The sequence below is a fragment of the Schistocerca nitens genome, unplaced genomic scaffold, assembly GCF_023898315.1.
Source record: "Schistocerca nitens isolate TAMUIC-IGC-003100 unplaced genomic scaffold, iqSchNite1.1 HiC_scaffold_376, whole genome shotgun sequence".
Classification (NCBI taxonomy): domain Eukaryota; kingdom Metazoa; phylum Arthropoda; class Insecta; order Orthoptera; family Acrididae; genus Schistocerca; species Schistocerca nitens.
In genome coordinates, this window is record NW_026045910.1 from 1543854 (window position 1) to 1564226 (window position 20373).

The 20373-nt window shown below is 45.4% G+C and overlaps 1 protein-coding gene across 2 annotated transcripts in view; it reads right to left on the bottom strand.

The window, feature by feature from the left end:
* The window catches only part of LOC126229613 (uncharacterized), a 156291-nt gene that overhangs the window by 45342 nt on the left and 90576 nt on the right, over nt 1-20373 (bottom strand). The window contains exons 2-3 of one of the 2 annotated variants that reach the window (XM_049942356.1): nt 17183-17455; nt 2608-2751 (exon numbers count right to left, since the gene is read on the bottom strand). In XM_049942356.1, the coding sequence (XP_049798313.1) occupies nt 2608-2751; nt 17183-17414 (376 nt within the window). In that variant the 5' untranslated portion in view covers nt 17415-17455. Of the gene's footprint in view, nt 1-2607; nt 2752-17182; nt 17475-20373 lie in introns of both variants that reach the window. The other variant, XM_049942355.1, reaches the window with a different exon arrangement.

The following is a 20373-nucleotide window of genomic DNA, read 5'->3' on the forward strand; positions in this document are numbered from 1 at the left end:
GCAAAGTGTCGAGATTGTGTGGACATCTCCTATATATACCTGAACAGCAGCCATCGCTCCCCCACGTTTCCCCAGGCTCGGGATTCGATGACCTGTGGTGGGCGCACGGACGGCCATTTGACTCTCAGTACATTCAGTCTTGCCCAGACTTGCAAAGTGTCAACTGCCGGGTGCATTCTCGGCATATTGATGCTAGTGCAGTGTTCCACGATGTGCTTAGTTGGTAGCTCACGTTCCTATCAATGAGACTCTAGTAGTCTACCAAAAGCCACTAGCTTGGCACAACATTTTTCCTCTTAAATTCAAATGTATATCTCTCATTCAGCCACTGTTGATTTATCTTTATGCCCCCAACTTTCACTTCTAATGTGTTATGTGCAGTGTTTTTGAGAGGCAGTTCTGTGTTTGCCTGATGTAATGGTGTCCACACTCACAAGGAACACTATATATACCAAGTATTTTTAGTTCTAGTTTATCCTTCACCAGAAGAAGCAGATATTTTGTCTTTCATGTTGGTCAAAAGATGGCCTCAGTGGTGTTTTCTCTGAGGATTGCTGCAACTGTGACTGAGAGAGGCTCAGTACAGGAGATGACAGTCGAAAGAGACCATAGTCAAGGATAGGGCACTCTATGCCAGAGGTGCCACAAGTATGTTCTGCAGAAATGATTAGCATTTCAGTCACTTCATTTCAGCTTGTGTCCTATTGCCTAGTATGTAAGAGTTCCACCATGGGCCCTGATAGCTTGTTCCATGCATGATGGCATCAACATGTATAATGCATGAATAGCGTCCTGTGGTATAGCCATCCATGCTGCATTCACTTCCTTCCAATGGTCATATGTGGTGGTTGGCACTGGGTCACAGTGTTGCGCCATATTACACACATTTTCAATTGGTGACAAGTCTTGTGATCTGGTGGGTCAGGGCCAAATGCTGACATTCTGTGATACCAAGAAGGCATGTGTTCATGCAGCAACATGTGGCCATACACTGTCTTGCTGAAAAATGGCATCAGGGGTGTTGTACACAAAGGGCATGGCTGTAGGTCGCAGGGCATCATTCACATGGCCACACTGTCACAATACTCTGGACACTTACCAACTATGATTTGTGGCTGTACGCAATAGCATCCAATACCATAAAGCCTTGAGTTTGCACTGTATATTGTGTGCAAATGCAGTCTCTGTGATGCTGCTCTCCTGTCTGTGGCAAACCATCAGAACCCTAATTTGTCCAAAAAACTGTCTGATGCCATTCCTGTTCTCAATGAGTCATTCCATACACAATTGTCTTCTAGCATATTTCTGCACATTCGTCAAAGGTATGTGGAGAAATGGACGATGAACACATAACCTGTGCCATGATAAATGGTGACTTATTGTCATCCCTGATAATGTACAATGTGTTACACTTTTACAGTGTATCACCAGAACCAAGGACACAGATCTGTCCTGCAATGCCATTCAGATGAGGTGTCAATCTTATCACGGGATGGTCTGGGTGGTGCAACCTGACACATCTCATCGTATTCTACGGCAGTCAGTGAACCATTCTGCACACACCTGTTGCACTGCCAAAACACTTCTTGCCACATGAACAACAATTTTCTGGGTGGATGTATCAATTTCTCTCTTGCCAATAATGCGCCCTCCTCAAACTCATGATTTGATGGTATAGTTCGTGCATACATCTGCAAGACATCTTGCAATTCTGCTCGAGTCACACTGACCCATTACCTACAGTTTATAGTGACAACAGGAGCCACATGCACATTTTACTGGTAGGTGGTGTTTTGCTGCAATATTGATGCTGGTGTGGTTCAAATGCTAATCATTTCTGCGGAACATGCTAATTAACATGTTTTGTGAATGTCCAAGATGCTCTGTTTTTTTCTGAGCATGTGTGCAATTTGTAAACTGTTATAAACTAACAAAGTTTGGTTATATCCTGGAGTGAGTCTCTATAAGGCCAATACTCAGGCCATTTTCAGTCAGTCTACTTTTAGCGGAGAGTGCTGTCATTGTGCTCTTAGTCTTTGTGTTGTTTAGCTGTAGTTTAGCTAGTTTGTATTTTAGACCAACCTCGAGAACTGTCTGTGTTGCTTCTCGATGTGTTTAAATCAAACTGAGGAAACATTTTTATAATTATGAGCAACAGATATCAGAATGTGTGATTTTGATCATTTAAATAATTTTTGTAATTGTGGTAAGAGTTCTGTGCTTTCTTCTGCTTAACTGTTTGTGAAACAAAGTGTGATCACTTCATCTGTACTGTGTGAAATTTTATTTTTGAAGAAATAAGTATTATTATGCTCCTCATATGTATGTCTTTCCTACTTACTTGTGTGTAAACATTATAGAGACTGTAAGAGTCTTGGTCATCACCAGTAAGATCTTAGAAACATGCTTAAAGATTGCTAAACCTCCAATTTTGAACTTAAATAGAAGCTATTCATTTTAAGGATAAGACTTACAATAACACTTTCAGGTAGTGATCCAGTGAAACTGCACAGCCAGTGAGGCTTATTCCGTAACAGGTAAGGCTAGTTTAAGTGACAGCAGCAAGCCCCACGAGGAGCTGGCTACAAGAGGCAGTGTGGTACTCACTGGTGCGGCTCCTTTCAGTGATGGTGGGGCACCAGCTGGAGATAAGGGACCGGTTGGCCAGCAGCCGCAGTATCTCCTCCTGGCGCTCCTCCTCTGTCTCCTTGCAACTCCAGGCACACGCATTCTGCTCCACCACGCATGTGACTGTGGAACAACAGCAGAGGGCACCAGCGTCAAGCTCAGCATGCACAGCAATACGACAAAGAGTTCTGTGAATTCATCATCACTAGGCAGCTACTGAGTCAAAGAGGGAAGCGGCCACTATGTTGAGATAGGGAGTGAACGCCACCTGACACGGTGAATGAGAATGGTACGTGACCGGGAATCTGTGCCTCACCACAGAATGCAGAGGTCTGAGGACTGCCCACTCTGCAAAGCAGGATAGGCAGTGATCTGTGGGAGATCTGATGATAGTGTACAATACTGTTGGAGGTACAAGTGTTTTTTATGTTGCTCGGTGAAAGATCCGTACGCAAAGACTGGAAAGTTGCACAGGTCACAACAATATTTGAGAAAGATAGCAAGAGTAATCCACTAAATTACAGACCCAAATCATTAACATTGATATTCAGCAGGATTTTGGAACATATATTGTGTTCAAACATTATGAATTACCTCAAAGAAAATGGTCTATTGACAGACAGTCAACATGGGTCTAGAAAACATCGTTCTTCTGAAACACAACTAGCTCTTTACTCACATGATATGCTGAGTGCTATAGACAAGGGATTCCAAAACGATTTCATATTTCTGCATTTCTGGAAGGCTTTTGACACTGTACCACACAAGCGGCTTGTAGTGAAATTGCGTGCTTATGGAATATCGTCTCAGTTATGTGACTGCAATCATGATTTCCTGTCAGAGAGGTCACAGTTAATAGTAATTGACAGAAAGTTATCGAGTAAAACAGAAGTGATTTCTGGTGTTCCCCAAGGTAGTCTTAAAGGCTCTTTGCTGTTCCTTATCTATATAAATGATTTGGCAGAAAATCTGAGCAGCCGTCTTAGGTTGCTTGCAGATCACACTGTCGTTTATTGACTAGTAAAGTCATCAGAAGATCATAACAAATTGCAAAACGATTTAGGAAAGATATCTGTATGATGTGAAATTTGGCAATTGACCTTAAATACTGAAAAGTGTGAGGTCATCCACATGAGTGCTAAAAGGAATCTGTTAAACTTCATTCAGATGATAAATCAGTCAAATCTAAAGGTCATAAATTAATCTAAATAGCTAGGAATTACAATTACATGAAACTTAAATTGGAAGGAAAATGTTGTGGGGAAGGCTAACCTAAGTCAATGTTTTATTGGGCATTAGGAAAATGTAACAGATCTACTAAGGAGACTGCCTACACTACGCTTGTCCATCCTCTTTTAGAATAGGGGAGAGAGTGTCACTGAATTGATACAGGATTTAGGGTGGACATCATTAAAACAACGGCATTTTTTGTTGTGGCTGAATCTTCTTGCCGGCCAGAGTGGCCGTGCGGTTCTAGGCGCTACAGTCTGGAGCCGAGCAACCGCTCCAGTCGCATGTTCAAATCCTGCCTCGGGCATGGATGTGTGTGATGTCCTTAGGTTAGTTAGGTTTAATTAGTTCTAAGTTCTAGGCGACTGATGACCTCAGACGTTAAGTCGCATAGTGCTCAGAGCCATTTGAACCATTTGAGAATCTTCTCACCAAATTCCAATCACCACCTTTCTCCTCCGAATGCAAAAATATTTTGCTGACACCAGCCTACAAAGGGGAAAATCACTGTTATAAAATAAGGGAAATCAGAACTCGTACAGAAAGTATGGGCGTTGGATCTTTCCACAGGCTATACGAGATTGGAATAATAGAGAATTGTGAAGGTGGTTTGATGAACCCTCTGCCAGGCACTTAAATGTGATTTGTAGAGTATCCATGTAAACGCAAATGTAGATGTAGAGCCTGTGATGTGGTCAATCACAATTGCACTGTGCGTGAAGTCATCGAGATTGGATTGTGGATCAGTGGAAATATGTCATCTGATCGGAAGAAGCAGATTTCTTATTACACCAGGTAGTTGGTCGTGTTCAGATGTGTTGTCACCCACACAAACAGCTACTCAGAATACACACTGTGGTATAGATGCAGGCCGATGTTATGGGTGGCATTCACCTGCAGTTGAGGACCACCTGCATCCCTCGTTACTTGATGTCTTGCCTGATGGTGGTGGCACCTCCCAACAGGATAGCTATCCATGTCGCAAGGCCAGAATTGTGCTACAGTGGTTTGAGCACCATTATAGCAAACTTAGTAACCAAACCCACCTGTTCTGACCCTGATGCAACACAAATCTCGGACACTGCTGGGTGCCGGCTCCACACCCACAAATTACCTGGGACTGCGTCACTTGCATGTGGGCATCTGGTGCCGTGTACCTCCAGATGTCTATCGAGGACTTGTCAAATCCGTGCCACACACAATTTGGCTCGACGGTGTGAAACTGTGTCTAATTTTGAGAGTTTAAAGAGTGCATTCGACATATATGTATTATGAAACCACATTTTATGTATCAGTGTCACAAGAGTTTTTCCATTATAATCCACTATGATCTGCTATGTATTATAGTGAACTTGAGCCAAATTATTGACAGATCTCCTCACTAACAAAGATCATCTAATGTTTGTTGATTTGCTTGATATTTTCCTGCATCAGACACCGAAGGCTACTAAGTGAAATAACTGGATGATCAGAACACCAGTACTCTGAAATTAGGATGCCATTCAATTGAAGTTAGTGATTGTTGAGCCCACTTAGTCCTGTTTTTGTGATCTTGTTTTAGTTCCTTTTACTAACATAAATTTTGCCAATGTGTGCCCTCACAGTATGTTTTTTTTTTTTTCTATCATGTTACAATGCATTTTTGTAAAGTTTTCATAAATGCTTTAATATTTAACCCATCCATACATGCTCCTTTTCTCGTTCTTACTTGCAGTATGTCACATTCCCGGATTTCCAGCATCCGTCACCAATGACAGTGTAGATCAAGTTTTTCCAACTGTTGTGTCATGACATTTTACTGTGTGACATGTCAGGAAACTTGGTTCTGTCCATAAATCTACCCTTCACATGATTTTAATGTGGGTCATTTCAGTTTCTAACATGAGCTGTAATAATTTATAATAAATATAGAGACAATATGTGCAAGCCAACACCTTCAATGGCAGGGAGTTAACATTTTTTTAATAGCAATGAGAAATACCTGCAGAAATTCCAGACACTCAAAGGCACGAAAAAAGGTACTGGTCCAATGTCTGTGAAAGGTGTGGAGAAGATGGTTACGTAATTCGAAAAGACAGATTCTTTTGAAGTGCAGAGGGATGAAAGTAATTAATCCGACATCTGTTGAAGATGTGACCACAGCACAGCAGGAGGGGTCGAGTGGTGGTGTGCAAACACGCAGTGCACGGGGAATTGCCTGAACACTGGATGTGCCTGCAATCGAGTTGTGTAAAATCCTAAAAAACACATTCCGCCTTGCTATCCGTACAAAATCATCCGTGTTCAGCAGTTGCCAGCCTGCTACCAAGAGAAACGATCGCACTGGAATTTCTTTCTTATGTGCAAGTAGACAATGAATGACCAAGGAACATTCTGTGGACAGACAGACAACTCATTTCCATCCCCAAGAACATCTCAATATGCAGGATGACAGAATATGGGCAACAGAAATCCGCACGCACATCAACCGGTGCCACTTCATTCTGCAAAAGTGACTGTATGGTGCGAATTGACAGCATAGTTTATGATGGAGACATTTTTTTCGAGGAGACAGGTTGTGCGAGTTCTGTTACCTGCACCGTCACCGGTAAACGGTACGAGAGTCATCCGTGCCTCAGCGTTGGTCTGACATTTTGACAGCGCCGATGTCTGGATACACACGATGGTGCTCCTCTGCACATGGCACAGTTAGTGGAAGTGGCTGCTGCAGAGGCATTTCGGAAATGCTAGAATTATCAGACATCATTTCCCTACAGCCTGGCCATGAAGATCAACTGTCCTTAAGCTGTACGAGTTGTGGCTGTTGGGTTATCTGAAAGATGTTGTGTTCAGTGCTCCAATTACACACGTAGCTGCATCAAAGGCACGCATTGCCCAGCACATTCTGAACGTGGCCTCCGAGACACTCTGATACGTCATGGAACATGCTGTTTCTCGATTTCAACCCATGGCAGTAAACGCTGGACAGCATTTGTCCACATCGTTCGCCAGTCTCACGACAATTGGAAGCTGTTATCATTTTGCTTTTTACACAGTTTTTGGTCTCAGGACAATTGAAAATCAGTTTTTTCCATTCAATGTGGTACAGCCTTGCCATGGCAGATGGGCTTACATAACTAACAGCGCTGCAGCTGTTGACTGCTGAACTTATACAGAGATGCACATTGCACAGTGCGGATGGTGTAATGAGCAACTCAACCATAGCCATCATATTGCAATTAATCTTTCATTTGTAGCCGGCCCCATTTACGTTAAGACACTTACAGAGCCATCTATTGGTGTAATTTCGTTTTTTTTTGCATGACGTTTCTCACTGCATCAATTATAAAGTGCTTAAATTGTGCACAACGGTTCTCTTTCACAGCGTTTTGGAACTGGAACTTTAATTATGGAGACCACAAAACATATGGGCGAGCTGGATAAAGTAAAATACGTGGGTCGTTCAACACGTAATGCCCCACTTTTTTCTTAGAACATATTTATTTTTAAGAGTCAGAATTTGGTAACAATATACATTAACATGTCTTGTCCATATCCCGTTTTTATTGTAGTCTCCATCACGTTCTATGGCCATACGCCAACGTTGTGGAAGAGCATGTACTCCCTGCTGGTAAAAGCTCTTGTTCTATAGATGTAGCCATGTTTTCACTGCACAACTGACACTCGCGTCATCTTCAAAGTGTGTTCCCTGTAGAGAATCATTAAGCGGCTCAAAGAGATGGAAGTCCGAGGGTACAAGGTCTGCACTGTAGGGTGGATAATGCAATGATGTCCAGCACAATTTGGCGATGTGTTCCCGGTCCTCAAACTTATGTGTAGGCGTGCATTATCGTGTTGGAGCAAGATTTCTGGTGGATTCTTGTCTGATCGAACACGTTGGAAACAGTTATTGAGTTTATTCAGAGTCTTCCCGTATGCGTCCAACTTGATGGTTGACCCTCTTGGCATCACATCCACGAGAATGACGCCATCTAAATCCCAGAAGACTGTCACCATGACTTTTCCGGCACAGGGGGTTGTCTCGAATTTCTTCTTTTGTGGTGAATGAGGATGATGCCACTCCATGGACTGTCTTCTTATTTCCAGTGCAAAGTGGTGCACTCAGCTTCGTCTCCCGAGAAGATCCGTGACAGAAAATTTGGAAATTTGTGGTAAGTTCCTATGGGACCAAACTGCTAAGGTCATCAGTCCCTAGATTTACACACTATTTAATCTAACTTAAACAAAATTATGCTAAGGACAACCCAGACATCCATTCCCGAGGGAGGACTCGAACCTCCGACGAGGGGAGAGACAAGATCCGTGGCAAGGCGCCTCAGACTGTGCGGCTACCCTGCACGGCTCTGTGACAGGAAGGCCTCCCAATCGGTCTGAAAACGCTCCAACAATTCAGATGAAATGGCATTTCTTTGAATCGTGTGGTCCGCTGTGAGCATTCGTGGATCCCATTGTGAGCACCTCTTGGAATATCCAAGAGGTTCGATCATTGCAGACGCATTTCGATTGCTGACCGACAACTGTAGAGCTAATTGTAGAGTTGTGATGCACCGGTCGGCACGAATAATGGCATACGCACGATTCAGCATGTCTAGAGCAGTAGCTGTGACAGGGCGTCCCGAGCGTGGCTGATCATAGACTTCTGTTTCCGCATTTCCCCAGGCTGTAACTTTCTTTACCCATCGCCCAACTGTCCTCCTATCAACTGCAGCATCGCCATACACTGCACACAAACGTTTATGGATGTTCACCACTGTTTCTTTTTCTGCACATAAGAATTCAACAGCAGCATGATGCTTGTAACGTGAGCCGTATTTAGACGCCATTTTGACGCCATACTACGGCTCTGCCAGATCGGTTCGAAACTTCACCAGCGCACAGAACAAACATCCAATGTGAAGCACCAACAACGAAGTTTGTCTATGTATGTCAATGGCTTTTTTTAAAAAAATGTGGGGCGTTGCTTATTGTACGACCCTTGTAAGACATTAACAACTCGGTTGAAATGAATGAAAGTGCAGTAGTATGTTGCCAGATGCCCCCAGTCGTGCACTGCAAGTCGGACGCCACACGGTGTGAGACTAGCATGACTACTGGGCCAAATGGGTTCGGCCCCACAACGCGAGACAGTTGAAGGAACGGGAAAAGACAGTGTGTGTGAATCAGCGAGCTGTTACAATGCACTCTGGTGGTGGTGTTCTTTATTACAACACGGTCCGGAGGCAACATCTGGGTGACTTCCAACGGGGAAGAATCCTCGGGAAACTGGGATGAGGATGAAATGTGACCATTGTAGCCCAGGAGTTTCATATTGATCACAACATTGAAGTGCACGGAGAATGTTCTGAACCACATGCATCACAGCCCGAAGGAGAGTAGATAGTCGACTACAGCAGCAAGTGACCGCTACATTGTGCAACAGGGGTGCAATTGGAACCACATTTAATAGGGCTGAAATGCACTCAACCTCACGCTTCACAGTGACATGACGAGTGCATAGGGGTGGTCTCTTCACCCGATGACCAGTACATTACGCTCTGCAGACACCCACATGTAGGCAGCACCGTTTGCAATGGTGTTTAGAGCGTAGAGACTAGACAACAGACGGCTGGGCTTGCATGCTCTCCTCAGTTAAGGGCAGATTCAGTCTGAGTAGTGACTCTGGACATACATTCATCCAATGAGAGGTGGAAACACTCAACACATGCAGGGATATTATCGGGCATGATCGTTTGGTGGTCCAGGTGATACCTTGTGGGGAGGCAAACTGTTCCATGGGCGTACTGACTTCGAAATCTCTGAACAAGGTACACTCACCACTCATCTTCCTTGTGACACTGTACTCCTTCCCCATGCGCGTCTTTCATGGGCCCATTCAACACTAAATTCGTGTTTACGGATGGCAAAATCGAAATGGTTCAAATGGCTCTGAGCACTATGGAACTTAACTTCTGAGATCATCAGTCCCCTAGAACTTAGAACTACTTAAACCTAACTAACCTAAGGACATCGTACACACCCATGACCGAGGCAGGATTCGAACCTGTGACCGTAGCGGTCGCACGGTTCCAGAATGTAGTGCCTAGAACCGCTCGGCCACCTCGGCCGGCTACGGTTGGCAGTATGTGACGATACTGACTCCTGCAGGTGGAGGAGCTCTCGGAACGAGAGGGTATTCGTCGGATGGACTGGCCTGCCATCAGTCAGTGCACTGTTGTAGGAATGGAATTTCATACCACAAGAACTCCTTTATACTATGGCCGGCAGGGGAGCATGATGCAGAGCGTGAATCGCCATCCTTGGTTGTCACACAACCTATTAAGAACCATGTACCGACTTTTGGATATCCAGGGGCCATCACAAATCACAGTGACTTCAGTGTAATTATTGTCTTTGAATAAAAGTGTCATCTATGTTCGTCTCACTGTACATTTCTTTCAGTTAACTTATACAGTATGCTGTAGCAGTTATTTTAATGTATGGGTCAAGTTTGATTAAGCTATCTAATGTGGCATAATTTTTGCACTCATATATATATATATATATATATATATATATATATATATATATATATATATCAAAAAAAGTTTAGCATCACCCCAGTTGCCAGAACTCCTGAAGGTAGACGTTGACTGTGGATATTGTATCACAGACACAGACTCTTTGTTCAGAGATGTCACTAAGCCCGCCAAAAGATGTAAACAACCGTGCATGAGCAGCGCTTATTAGACGGAGGGGGTCCGACGGCCGATCAGTTCCAGTCATTCCACCGGAAGGTGGTACACTGCTCGTGTTGTCTGTAGTTCAACCATGCCTAGATGGTCAATACCGCGGTTCCATCGCATCAGCATTGTTATGGCAGGGAGGGCTCTCAACAAGGGAAGTGTCCAGCCCTCTCAGAGTGACCAAAGTGATGTTGTTCAGACATGCAGGAGATACAGAGAGAGACGAACTGTCTATGACATGCCTCGCTCAGGCCGCCCAAGGGCTGCTATTGCAGTGGATGACCGCTACCTACAGATTATGTCTCGGAGGAACCCTGACAGCAATGCCACCATGTTAAATAATGCTTTTCATGCAGCCGCAGGACGTCGTGTTACAACTCAAACTGTGCACAATAGTCTGCATAACGCGCAACTTCATTCCCGACGTCCATGGCGAGGTCCATCTTTTCAACCATGACACCATGCAATGCGGTACAGATGGGCCCAACAACATGCCGAATGGACCGCTCAGGATTGGCATCACGTTCTCTTCACCGATGAGTGCCGCATATGCCTTCAACCAGACAATCGTTGCAGACATGTTTGGAGGCAACCTGGTCAGGCTGAAAGCCTTAGACACACTGTCCAGCGAGTGTAGCAAGGTGGAGGTTCCCTGCCGTTTCGGGTTGGTATTATGTGGGGCCGGCGTACGCCGCTGGTGATCATGGAAGGCGCTGTAATGGCTGTTCGATACTTGAATGCCATCCTCCGACCGATAGTGCAATCATATCGGCAGCAGAATATTGGCGAGGCGTTCGTCTTCATGGAGCACAATTCGCGCCCCTATCGTGCATAGCTTGTGAACGACTTCCTTCAGGATAACGACATCGCTCGACTAGAGTGGCCAGCATGTTCTTCAGACCCTGTCGAACATGCCTGCGATAGATTGAAAAGAGCTGTTTATGGACGACGTGACCCACCAAACAACCTGAGGGATCTACGCCGAAACGACATTGAGGAGTGGAGCAATCTAGATCAACAGTGCCTTGATGAACTTGTGGATAGTATGCCACGACGAATACAGGCATTCATCAATGCAATGCTGTTGTGTATTAGGGGTGCCGGAGTGTACTGCAATGTGGACACCGCCTCTGAAGTTCTCGTTGTATGGTGGTACAACATGCAATGTGTAGGAAATGATGTTTATGTTAATCTTCATTGCAATTTTCTGTACAGGTTCCAGAACTCTCGGAACCGAGGTGATGCAAAACTTTTTTCGATGTGTGTATGTGCACACTGCCGGAAAAATAGCAACACCAAAAAATATTTAATATAGAGTAATGGAATTTCGGGAATACATTTGTCTAGCTAACATATTTAAGTCATTAACACTGCGAGAGCGCAGGTTAACGCATGCGCGAAATAACTCATTGCAAATGTGAAATGCCAGTATATTAATAATCAGTGTATCGTCCAGAAGGTTGAATGAAAGCATGCAAACGTGCATGCATTGTGTTATACACGTGCCAGATGTCAGTTTGTAGGATGGAGTTCCATGCCTGTTGCACTTGGTCTGTCAATATAGGGACGGTTAATGCTGGTTGTGGATGGAGCTGGAGCTGTCGTCCGCTGATGTCCGATATGCGCTCGATCAGAGATGGATCTGGTGATCGAGTAGGCCAAGGAAACGTGTTGACACTCTGTAGAGCACGACAACAGCGGTATCTTAGTGAGCCTTATCCTGTTGGAAAACACCCCCTGGGATTCTGTTCGTGAATGCCAATACAAAAGGTCGAATCACCACACTGACGTACAAATTCGCAGTCAGCATTTGTGGGACGACCACAAGAGTGCTCCTGGTCTCTTACAAAATCGCACCCCTTATCATAAAGCCAGGTGTAGGCCCAGTGTGTTGGATGCAGGTCCTCAACTGACCTCCTCCTAACCGAGGCACAGCCATCACTGTCACTGGGGCAGAACCAGCTTTCATAAGAAAACACAACGGATCTCCACTCTGGCCTCCAATGAGCTCTCGCTTGACACCACTGAAGTGGCAAATGGCGATGGTTTGGTGTCAGTAGAATGCACGCTACAGGGCGTTTGGGTCTGGGCCGTCCTTGAAATAACCGGTTTTCTAACAGTATTGTTTGCTGATGACATGACAATACTAAATAGTGAACAAAATATGGAACAGCTTGAGAGAAGAGCATACATATCTGCAAATATCACAGCTCAGTGGCTGTTGGGAAATGAACTGGTTATAAATCTAAAAAAGACTATGTATGCAGTGTTTAAAAACAAGGAAAAGGCTGTAGATATGGATTTAGAGGTTGGTGGAACAAGGCTGGAAGAAGTAGAATCTGCTAGATTCTTAGGTATTCTTGTGGATAATGAACTGAAATGGAAAAAAACGTATTAATAATGTCTGTAAGAAACTGAGCTCCGTCATATTCTTAATGATGCAGCTATCACAGTATTCAGACAAGAACCTTCTGTGTACAGTGTATCATGGACTTTTCGAACCTCACTTACAGTATGGAGTGACTGTGTGGGGAAACTCAAACAAAAAAGAGACAAAGCGAGTGTTCACACTAAAAAAAAGCAATTAGGACCATTTTAAGAAGAAAGACCTCTGAAACGTGCAGAAACTGTTTCAAGAAGTTAGGTCTCTTAACTTTTTCATCGTTGTATATATACAAAACAATAATGTACATAACAAAAGATAGTGAGGACTGGATTACAAATGCTAGTGTACACACCCACAATACAAGAAGGAAGAATGAAGTATGGGGCATACTTCACCGACTGACAATGCTAGAAAAAGGACCCCAGTACTCTGGTATTAGACTACTAAGAAGTCTGCCTAAAACCCTGCAAGATAGTGTACTTGACAATGACTTTCCAAAGAAACGTAAAGACTATCTCATTGAAAAACAGTTTTACAGTGTTGCAGAATACTTATGCCATTAAATTTGTATATATTGTTATTCATTATCAGTGATGTAAAAATGTAAGCTAAAGGTGTAGAAAAATAAGTGATAACGAATGTTACTACTTTGACATGTCCTATATTACACGTACATTTACTGTATACAATGTAATCTTACCGGATCAAATAAAATTCAATTCAATTCAGTTCGTTGTGTCTCTGTGAGCTCGTGGTCTTGCGATAGCGTTCCCAGGTTAGATTCCCGACGGGGTCAGGGATTTTTCCTACCTCGAGATGACTGGATGTTGTAGTGTCGTCTTCATCATCATCATTCATCCCCATTACGGTTGGAGGAAGGCAATGGCAAACCACCTCCACTAGGACCTTGCCTAATACAGCGATGCGGGTCTCCCACATCGTCCCCTACGCTCCTCGGAGTATGGGACCTCATCATCATCATCATCAACATCGTGTCTCTGTGGTGACAAGTGCTCCTAAATTGCTACTGTAGCTGCAACACGATGCGCCAGAGCCATACACTGAACACAATGGTCTTCCCTCCCGGTAGTGCCATGCGGCTGGCTGGAGTCCGGTCTTCTTGCGACCATACATTCTCGTGGCCACCGCTGCCAGAAGTCATGTACAGTAGCTACATTCCTGCCAAGTCTTTTTGCAGTGTCACAGAAGGAACATCCAGCTTCTCGTAGCCGTATTTCACGACTTCGTTCAAACTCAGTGAGGTGTTTATAGTGGCGTCTTTCTAGCCTTAATGGCATTGTTGACTAACATTAAGTCACCAGGTCCTGTCTCAAAGATAACTAACGCTCAGCCGCGTGGCATTACCAGAGCGGTCTAAGGCGCTGCTGTCATGGACTGTGCGGCTGATCCCAGCGGAGGTTCGAGTCCTCCCTCGGGCATGGGTGTGTGTGTTTGTCCTTAGGGTAATTTAGGTTAAGTACTGTGTAAACTTAGGGAGTGATGACCTTAGCACTTAAGTCCCGCAAGATTTCACACACATTTGAACATTTTTGAACTAACGCTCACGACTGTTACGGCGTGTGTTTGAAGCAAATCTGATCCATACTGGCGCTACTAGCGTCATTCTTATGCGAAGTGTAAGTAGACATCATCTTCCAGATACAGAAACTCGCTCACCATCTTCCATTTGTGTCGCAGAACTCCTTCTTGTTGTTGGGCTGTACATAAAGAATGTTTAAACTAAACAATATTCATTGGTAACTGATCAGTCACTGCTCTTACCAAAGGTTTCGTGCATAGTGTCCATGCCGTAATTTCCCAGTTACACTTGCGAATCTGTGTAGTTGCTCACCTTCTTGCGATGGTGTAGTACATTTGTGCCAACGACCTTGCCGCAGTGGTAACACCGGTTCTCGTCACATCACCAACCTTAAGCACTGTCGAGCTGGGCTAGAACTCGGACGGTTGACCATCCGGTCTGCCGAGCGCTGTCCGCAAGCGGGGTGCACTCAGCCATTGTGAGGCAAACTGAGGAGCTACTTGATTGAGAAGTAGCAGCTCCACTCTTGTAAACTGACATACTGACAGGAGAGCGGTGTGCTGACCACATGCCCCTCCGTATTCGCATCCAGTGAAGCCTGTGGGCTGAGGATGACATGGCGGCTGGTGATGACATGGCGGCTGGTCAGTACCTTTGGGCGATCCAAGGCCTGTTCGGACCGAGTTTAGTTTAGTTTAATAGTACACTTATAGCTGGTAACAAACTCAACTGACGACTTTTCAGTTAAATGGGTAGTGCGATGAAGGCAAATGAATAGAGTCTGTGAGATGGTAAGATTGGAGATGACGTCATAGGACCCGCTGACAAGTTCAAACCGAGTATACGGAGATCACTTCTTATCTGTAGTACCTAGTTACGATGAACTTTCCTCACACCTTCGGTGTGTGACATTGGTCGGCTAGTCGATTCAGGAAGGGGACCAAATGGCGAGATCGTCGGTCCCAGTGGATTAGGGAAGGATGGGAAAGCAAGTGAGCCGTACCCTTTCAAAGAAACCATCCCGGCATTTGGCACTAAGAACCTAGATCGGGATGTCGGGACACGTGTTCGAGCCGTCATTCTTCCGAATGGAGTCCAGTGTGTGTGTGAAGCCTGTGGTGCTACACTGTGCAGTACAGAGACAGCGACTAGAATGCTCGAAGTGTGTAGGTCGGCAGATGATAGTCGGCCGAAGTGGCTGCCCCATAACTACACTACTGGCCATTAAAATTGCTACACCAAGAACAAATGCAGATGATAAACGGGTATTCATTGGACAGATATATTATAATAGAACTGACATGTGATTACACTTTCACGCAATTTGGATGCATTGATTCTGAGAGATCAGTACCCAGAACAACCACCTCTGGCCGTAATAACGGCCTTGACACGCCTGGGCATTGAGTGAAACAGAGCTTGGATGGCGTGTGCAGGTACAGCTACCCATGGAGCTTTAACACGGTAGCACAGTTCATCAAGAGTAGTGACTGGCGTATTGTAATGAGCCAGTTGCTCGGCCACCATTGACCAGACGTTTTCAATTGGTGAGAGATCTGGAGAATGTGCTGGCCGGGGCAGCAGTCGAACATTTTCTGTATCCAAAAAGGCTCGTACAGGACCAGCAACATGCGGTCGTGCAGTATCCTGCTGAAATGTAGGGTTTCGCAGGGATCGATTGAAGGGTAGAGCCACGGGCGTAACACATCTGAAATGTAACGTCCACTGTTCAAAAAGTGCCGTCAATGCGAACAAGAGGTGACCTAGACGTGTAACCAACAGCATCCCATACCATCACGCCGGGTGATACGCCAGTATGGTGATGACGAATACCCGCTTCCAATGTGCGTTCACCGCTATGTCGCCAAACACGGATCCAACCATCATGATGCTGTAAACAGAACCTGGATTCATCCGAAAAAATGACTTTTTGCCATTCGTGCACCCAGGTTCGTCGTCGAGTACACCATCGCAGGCGCTCCCGTCTGTGATGCAGCGTCAAGGGTAACTGCAGCCGGAGTCTCCGAGCTGATAGTCCGTGCTGCTGCCAACGTCGTCGAACTGTTCGTGCAGATGGTTGTTGTCTTGCAAACGTCCCCATCTGGTGACTCAGGGATGGAGACGGGGCTGCACGATCAGTTACAGCCATGCGGATGCCTGTCATCTGGACTGCTAATGATACGAGGCCGTTGCGATCGAGCACGGCGTTCCGTATTACCCTCCTGAACCCACCGATTCCATATTGTGCTAAGAGTCATTGGATCTCGACCAACGCGAGCAGCAATGTCGCGATACGATAAACCACAATCGCGATAGGCTACAATCAAAGTCGGAAACGTGATGGTACGCATTTCTCCTCCTTACACGAGGCATCACAACAACGTTTCACCAGGCAACGCCGGTCAACTGCTGTTTGTGTATGAGAAATCGGTTGGCAACTTTCCTCATGTCAGCACGTTGTAGGTGTCGCCACCGGCGCCAACCTCGTGTGAGTGCTCTGAAAAGCTAATCATTTGCATATCACAGCATTTTCTTCCTGACGGTTAAATTTCGCGTCTGTAGCGCGTCATCTTCGTGGTGTAGCAATTGTAATGGCGAGTAGTGTAGCCGTGGGGATGCAACCGCGCAGCGCTCACAGGGGCGCGGCTTTATCTGGCGCGAGCCGCGTGTACTCACTGTATACGGTGGACTGGGCGGTGGTGCCGCCGAGGTCGCCCTGGGCGCGCCTGCGGAAGGAGCCGGTGTACAGGCCGTAGCTGATGTCTCCCTGCAGGCCGAACTGGGCGTCCGGCGGCAGGAGCTCCGCGGCGAGCCAGGCCCCCGTGGAGAAGGCGGCCACCACCAGCGCCGTGGCGGCGCACGCCAGCCAGAACGTCGCGAACACGTACAGCCGCTTCGTCGTCGCCATGCCGCCGATGCTCTGCTGCAGCTGCTAGCGGGCCGGGCGCTCTGCCCGGGAAACAGGACACTGCAGTGTTGTTGTTGTGGTCTTAAGCCCAGAGACTGGTTTGAAGCAGCTCTCCATGCTACTCTATCCTGTGCAAGCTTCTTCATCTCCCAGTACCTACTGCAACCTACATCCTCCTGAATCTGCTTAGTGTACTCATCTCTAGGTCTCCCTCTACGATTTTTACCCTCCACGCTGCCCTCCAGTACTAAATGTGTGATCCCTTCATGCCTCAGAACGTGTCCTGCCAACCGATTCCTTCTTCTAGTCAAGTTGTGCCACAAACTCCTCTTCTCCCCAATTCTATTCAATACCTCCTCATTAGTTATACGATCTACCCATCTAATCTTCAGCATTCTTCTGTAGCACCACATTTCGACAGCTTCTATTCCCTTCTTGTCTAAACTATTTATCGTCCACGTGTCCGCCCCAGTAGCTGAGTGGTCAGCGTGTCGGATTGCCGACCTCTGGGCCCGGGTTCGATTCCCGGCTGGGTCGGAGATTTTCTCCGCTCAGGGACTGGGTGTTGTGTTGTGTTCATCATCATTTCATCTCCATCCGGCGTGCAGGTCGCCCAATGTGGCGCCGACTGTAATAAGACCTGCGATATGGCGGCCGGACCTGCCCCGCGAGGGGCCTCCCGGCCAATGACGCCAAACGCTCATCATCATCATCATCGTCCACGTTTCACTTCCATACATGGCTACACTCTATACAAATACTTTCAGAAACGACTTCCTGACACTTGAATCTATACTCGATGTTAACAAATCTCTCTTCTTCAGAAACGCTTTCCTTGTCATTGCCAGACTACATTTTATATCTCCTCTACTCCGACCATCCTCAGTTATTTTGCTCCCCAAATAGCAAAACTCCTTTACTACTTTAAGCATCTCATTTCCTAATCTAATACCCTCAGCATCACCCGATTTAATTCGACTACATTCCATTATCCTCGTTTTGCTTTTGTTGATGTTCATCTTATATCCTCCTTTCAAGACACTGTCCATTCCGTTCAACTGCTCTTCCAAGCCCTTTGCTGTCTCTGACAGAATTAGAATATCATCGGCGAACCACAAAGTTTTTATTTCTTCTCCATGGATTTTAATTCCTACTCCGAATTTTTCTTTTATTTCCTTTACTGCTTGCTCAGTATACAGATTGAATAACATCGGGGATAGGCTACAACCCTGTCTCACTCCCTTCCCAACCACTGCTTCCCTTTCATGCCCCTCAACTCTTGTAACTGCCATCTGGTTTCTGTTCAAATTGTAAATAACCTTTCGCTCCCTGTATTTTACCCCTGCCACCTTCAGAATTTGAAAGAGAGTATTCCAGTCAACATTGTCAAAAGCTTTCTCTCAGCCTACAAATGCTACAGTAGAAAGGTTGGTTCGCCTTTCCTTAATCTATTTTCTAAGATAAGTCGTAGGGTCAGTATTGCCTCACGTTTTCCAACATTTCTACGGAATGCAAACTGATTTTCCCCGAGGTCGGCTTCTACAGTTTTTCCATTCGTCTGTAAAGAATTCGTTTTAGTATTTTGAAGCCGTGGCTTATTAAACTGATAGTTCGGTAATTTTCACATCTGTCAACACCTGATTTCTTTGGGATTGCAATTATTATATTCTTCTTGAAGTCTGAGGGTGTTTCGCCTGTCTCATACATCTTGCTTACTAGATGGTAGATTTTTGTCAGGGCTGGCTCTCACACGGCTGTCAGTAGTTCTAATGGAGTGTTGTCTATTCCCGGGGCCTTGTTTCGACTTAGATCTTTCAGTGTTCTGTCAAACTCTTCACGCAGTACCATATCACCCATTTCATCCTCAGCTACATCCTCTTCCATTTCCATAATATTGTCGTCAAGAACATCGCCCCTGTATAGACCCTCTACATACGCATTCAACCTTTCTGCTTTCCCTTCTTTGCCTAGAACTGGGTTTCCATCTGAGCTCTTGATATTCATGCGAGTGGTTCTCTTTTCTCCAAAGGTCTCTTTAATTTTCCTGTAGGCATTATCTATCTTACCCCTAGAGATATACACCTCTACACTGGAGTATCTCACACAAAAAGCTCCCCAACTCTGTAACGAGAGAGCTACACAATTTTACTTTAAGCTACATTTACCAGTCGCTTCACTTCCTGTCAACAAGAGAATAGTATGCTGTCACTGACTCATTTGGTGACGCACACAGTTATATCTGGCGTACTAAAATTTAGTGTGTTTTTTGTTCTTGACCTACCGAACTGGTCACTAAAATTGCGACACCGAGAAGGCAGCATGAAACTAATGTCAGATTAGGATGAAATGCATATGCAACTCATTAACAAGATTAACTCTATCTGTATCGTACATACAATCTAGGAAAAAGAAAAGATGCACCACAAAGGATTTATCTGAATGAAAAGGAAATTGGTAGACGACATTTTCATGTACAGGCAAACAAATGACTAAAATTTTAGAAAAAATTGGATGATTTTTTCGAGAAAAACAGCTTCACAAATTGAGCACCTCAGTAACTTGCTGGTGCACCTCTGACCCCCTTGAAAGCAGTTATTCGGCTTGGCATTGTATGATAGAACGGGCATGCTGCAGTGGTAACACCGGTTCCCATCACATCACCGACCTTAAGCGCTGTCGGGCTGTGCTAGAACTTGGATGGGTGACCATCCGATCTGCCGAGCCCTGTTGGCAAGTGGGGTGCACTCAGCCCTTGTGAGGCAAACTGAGGAACTGCTTTATTGAGAAGTAGCGGCTCCAGTCTTGCAAGCTGACACACGACCAGGAGAGCGCTGTGCCGACCACATGCCCCTCCATATCAGTATCCAGTGATGCCTGTGGGCTGAGGATGACACGGCGGCTGGTCAGTACCGTTGGGACTTCATGGTCTGTTCAGGAGGAGTTTAATTTCAGTGAGCGA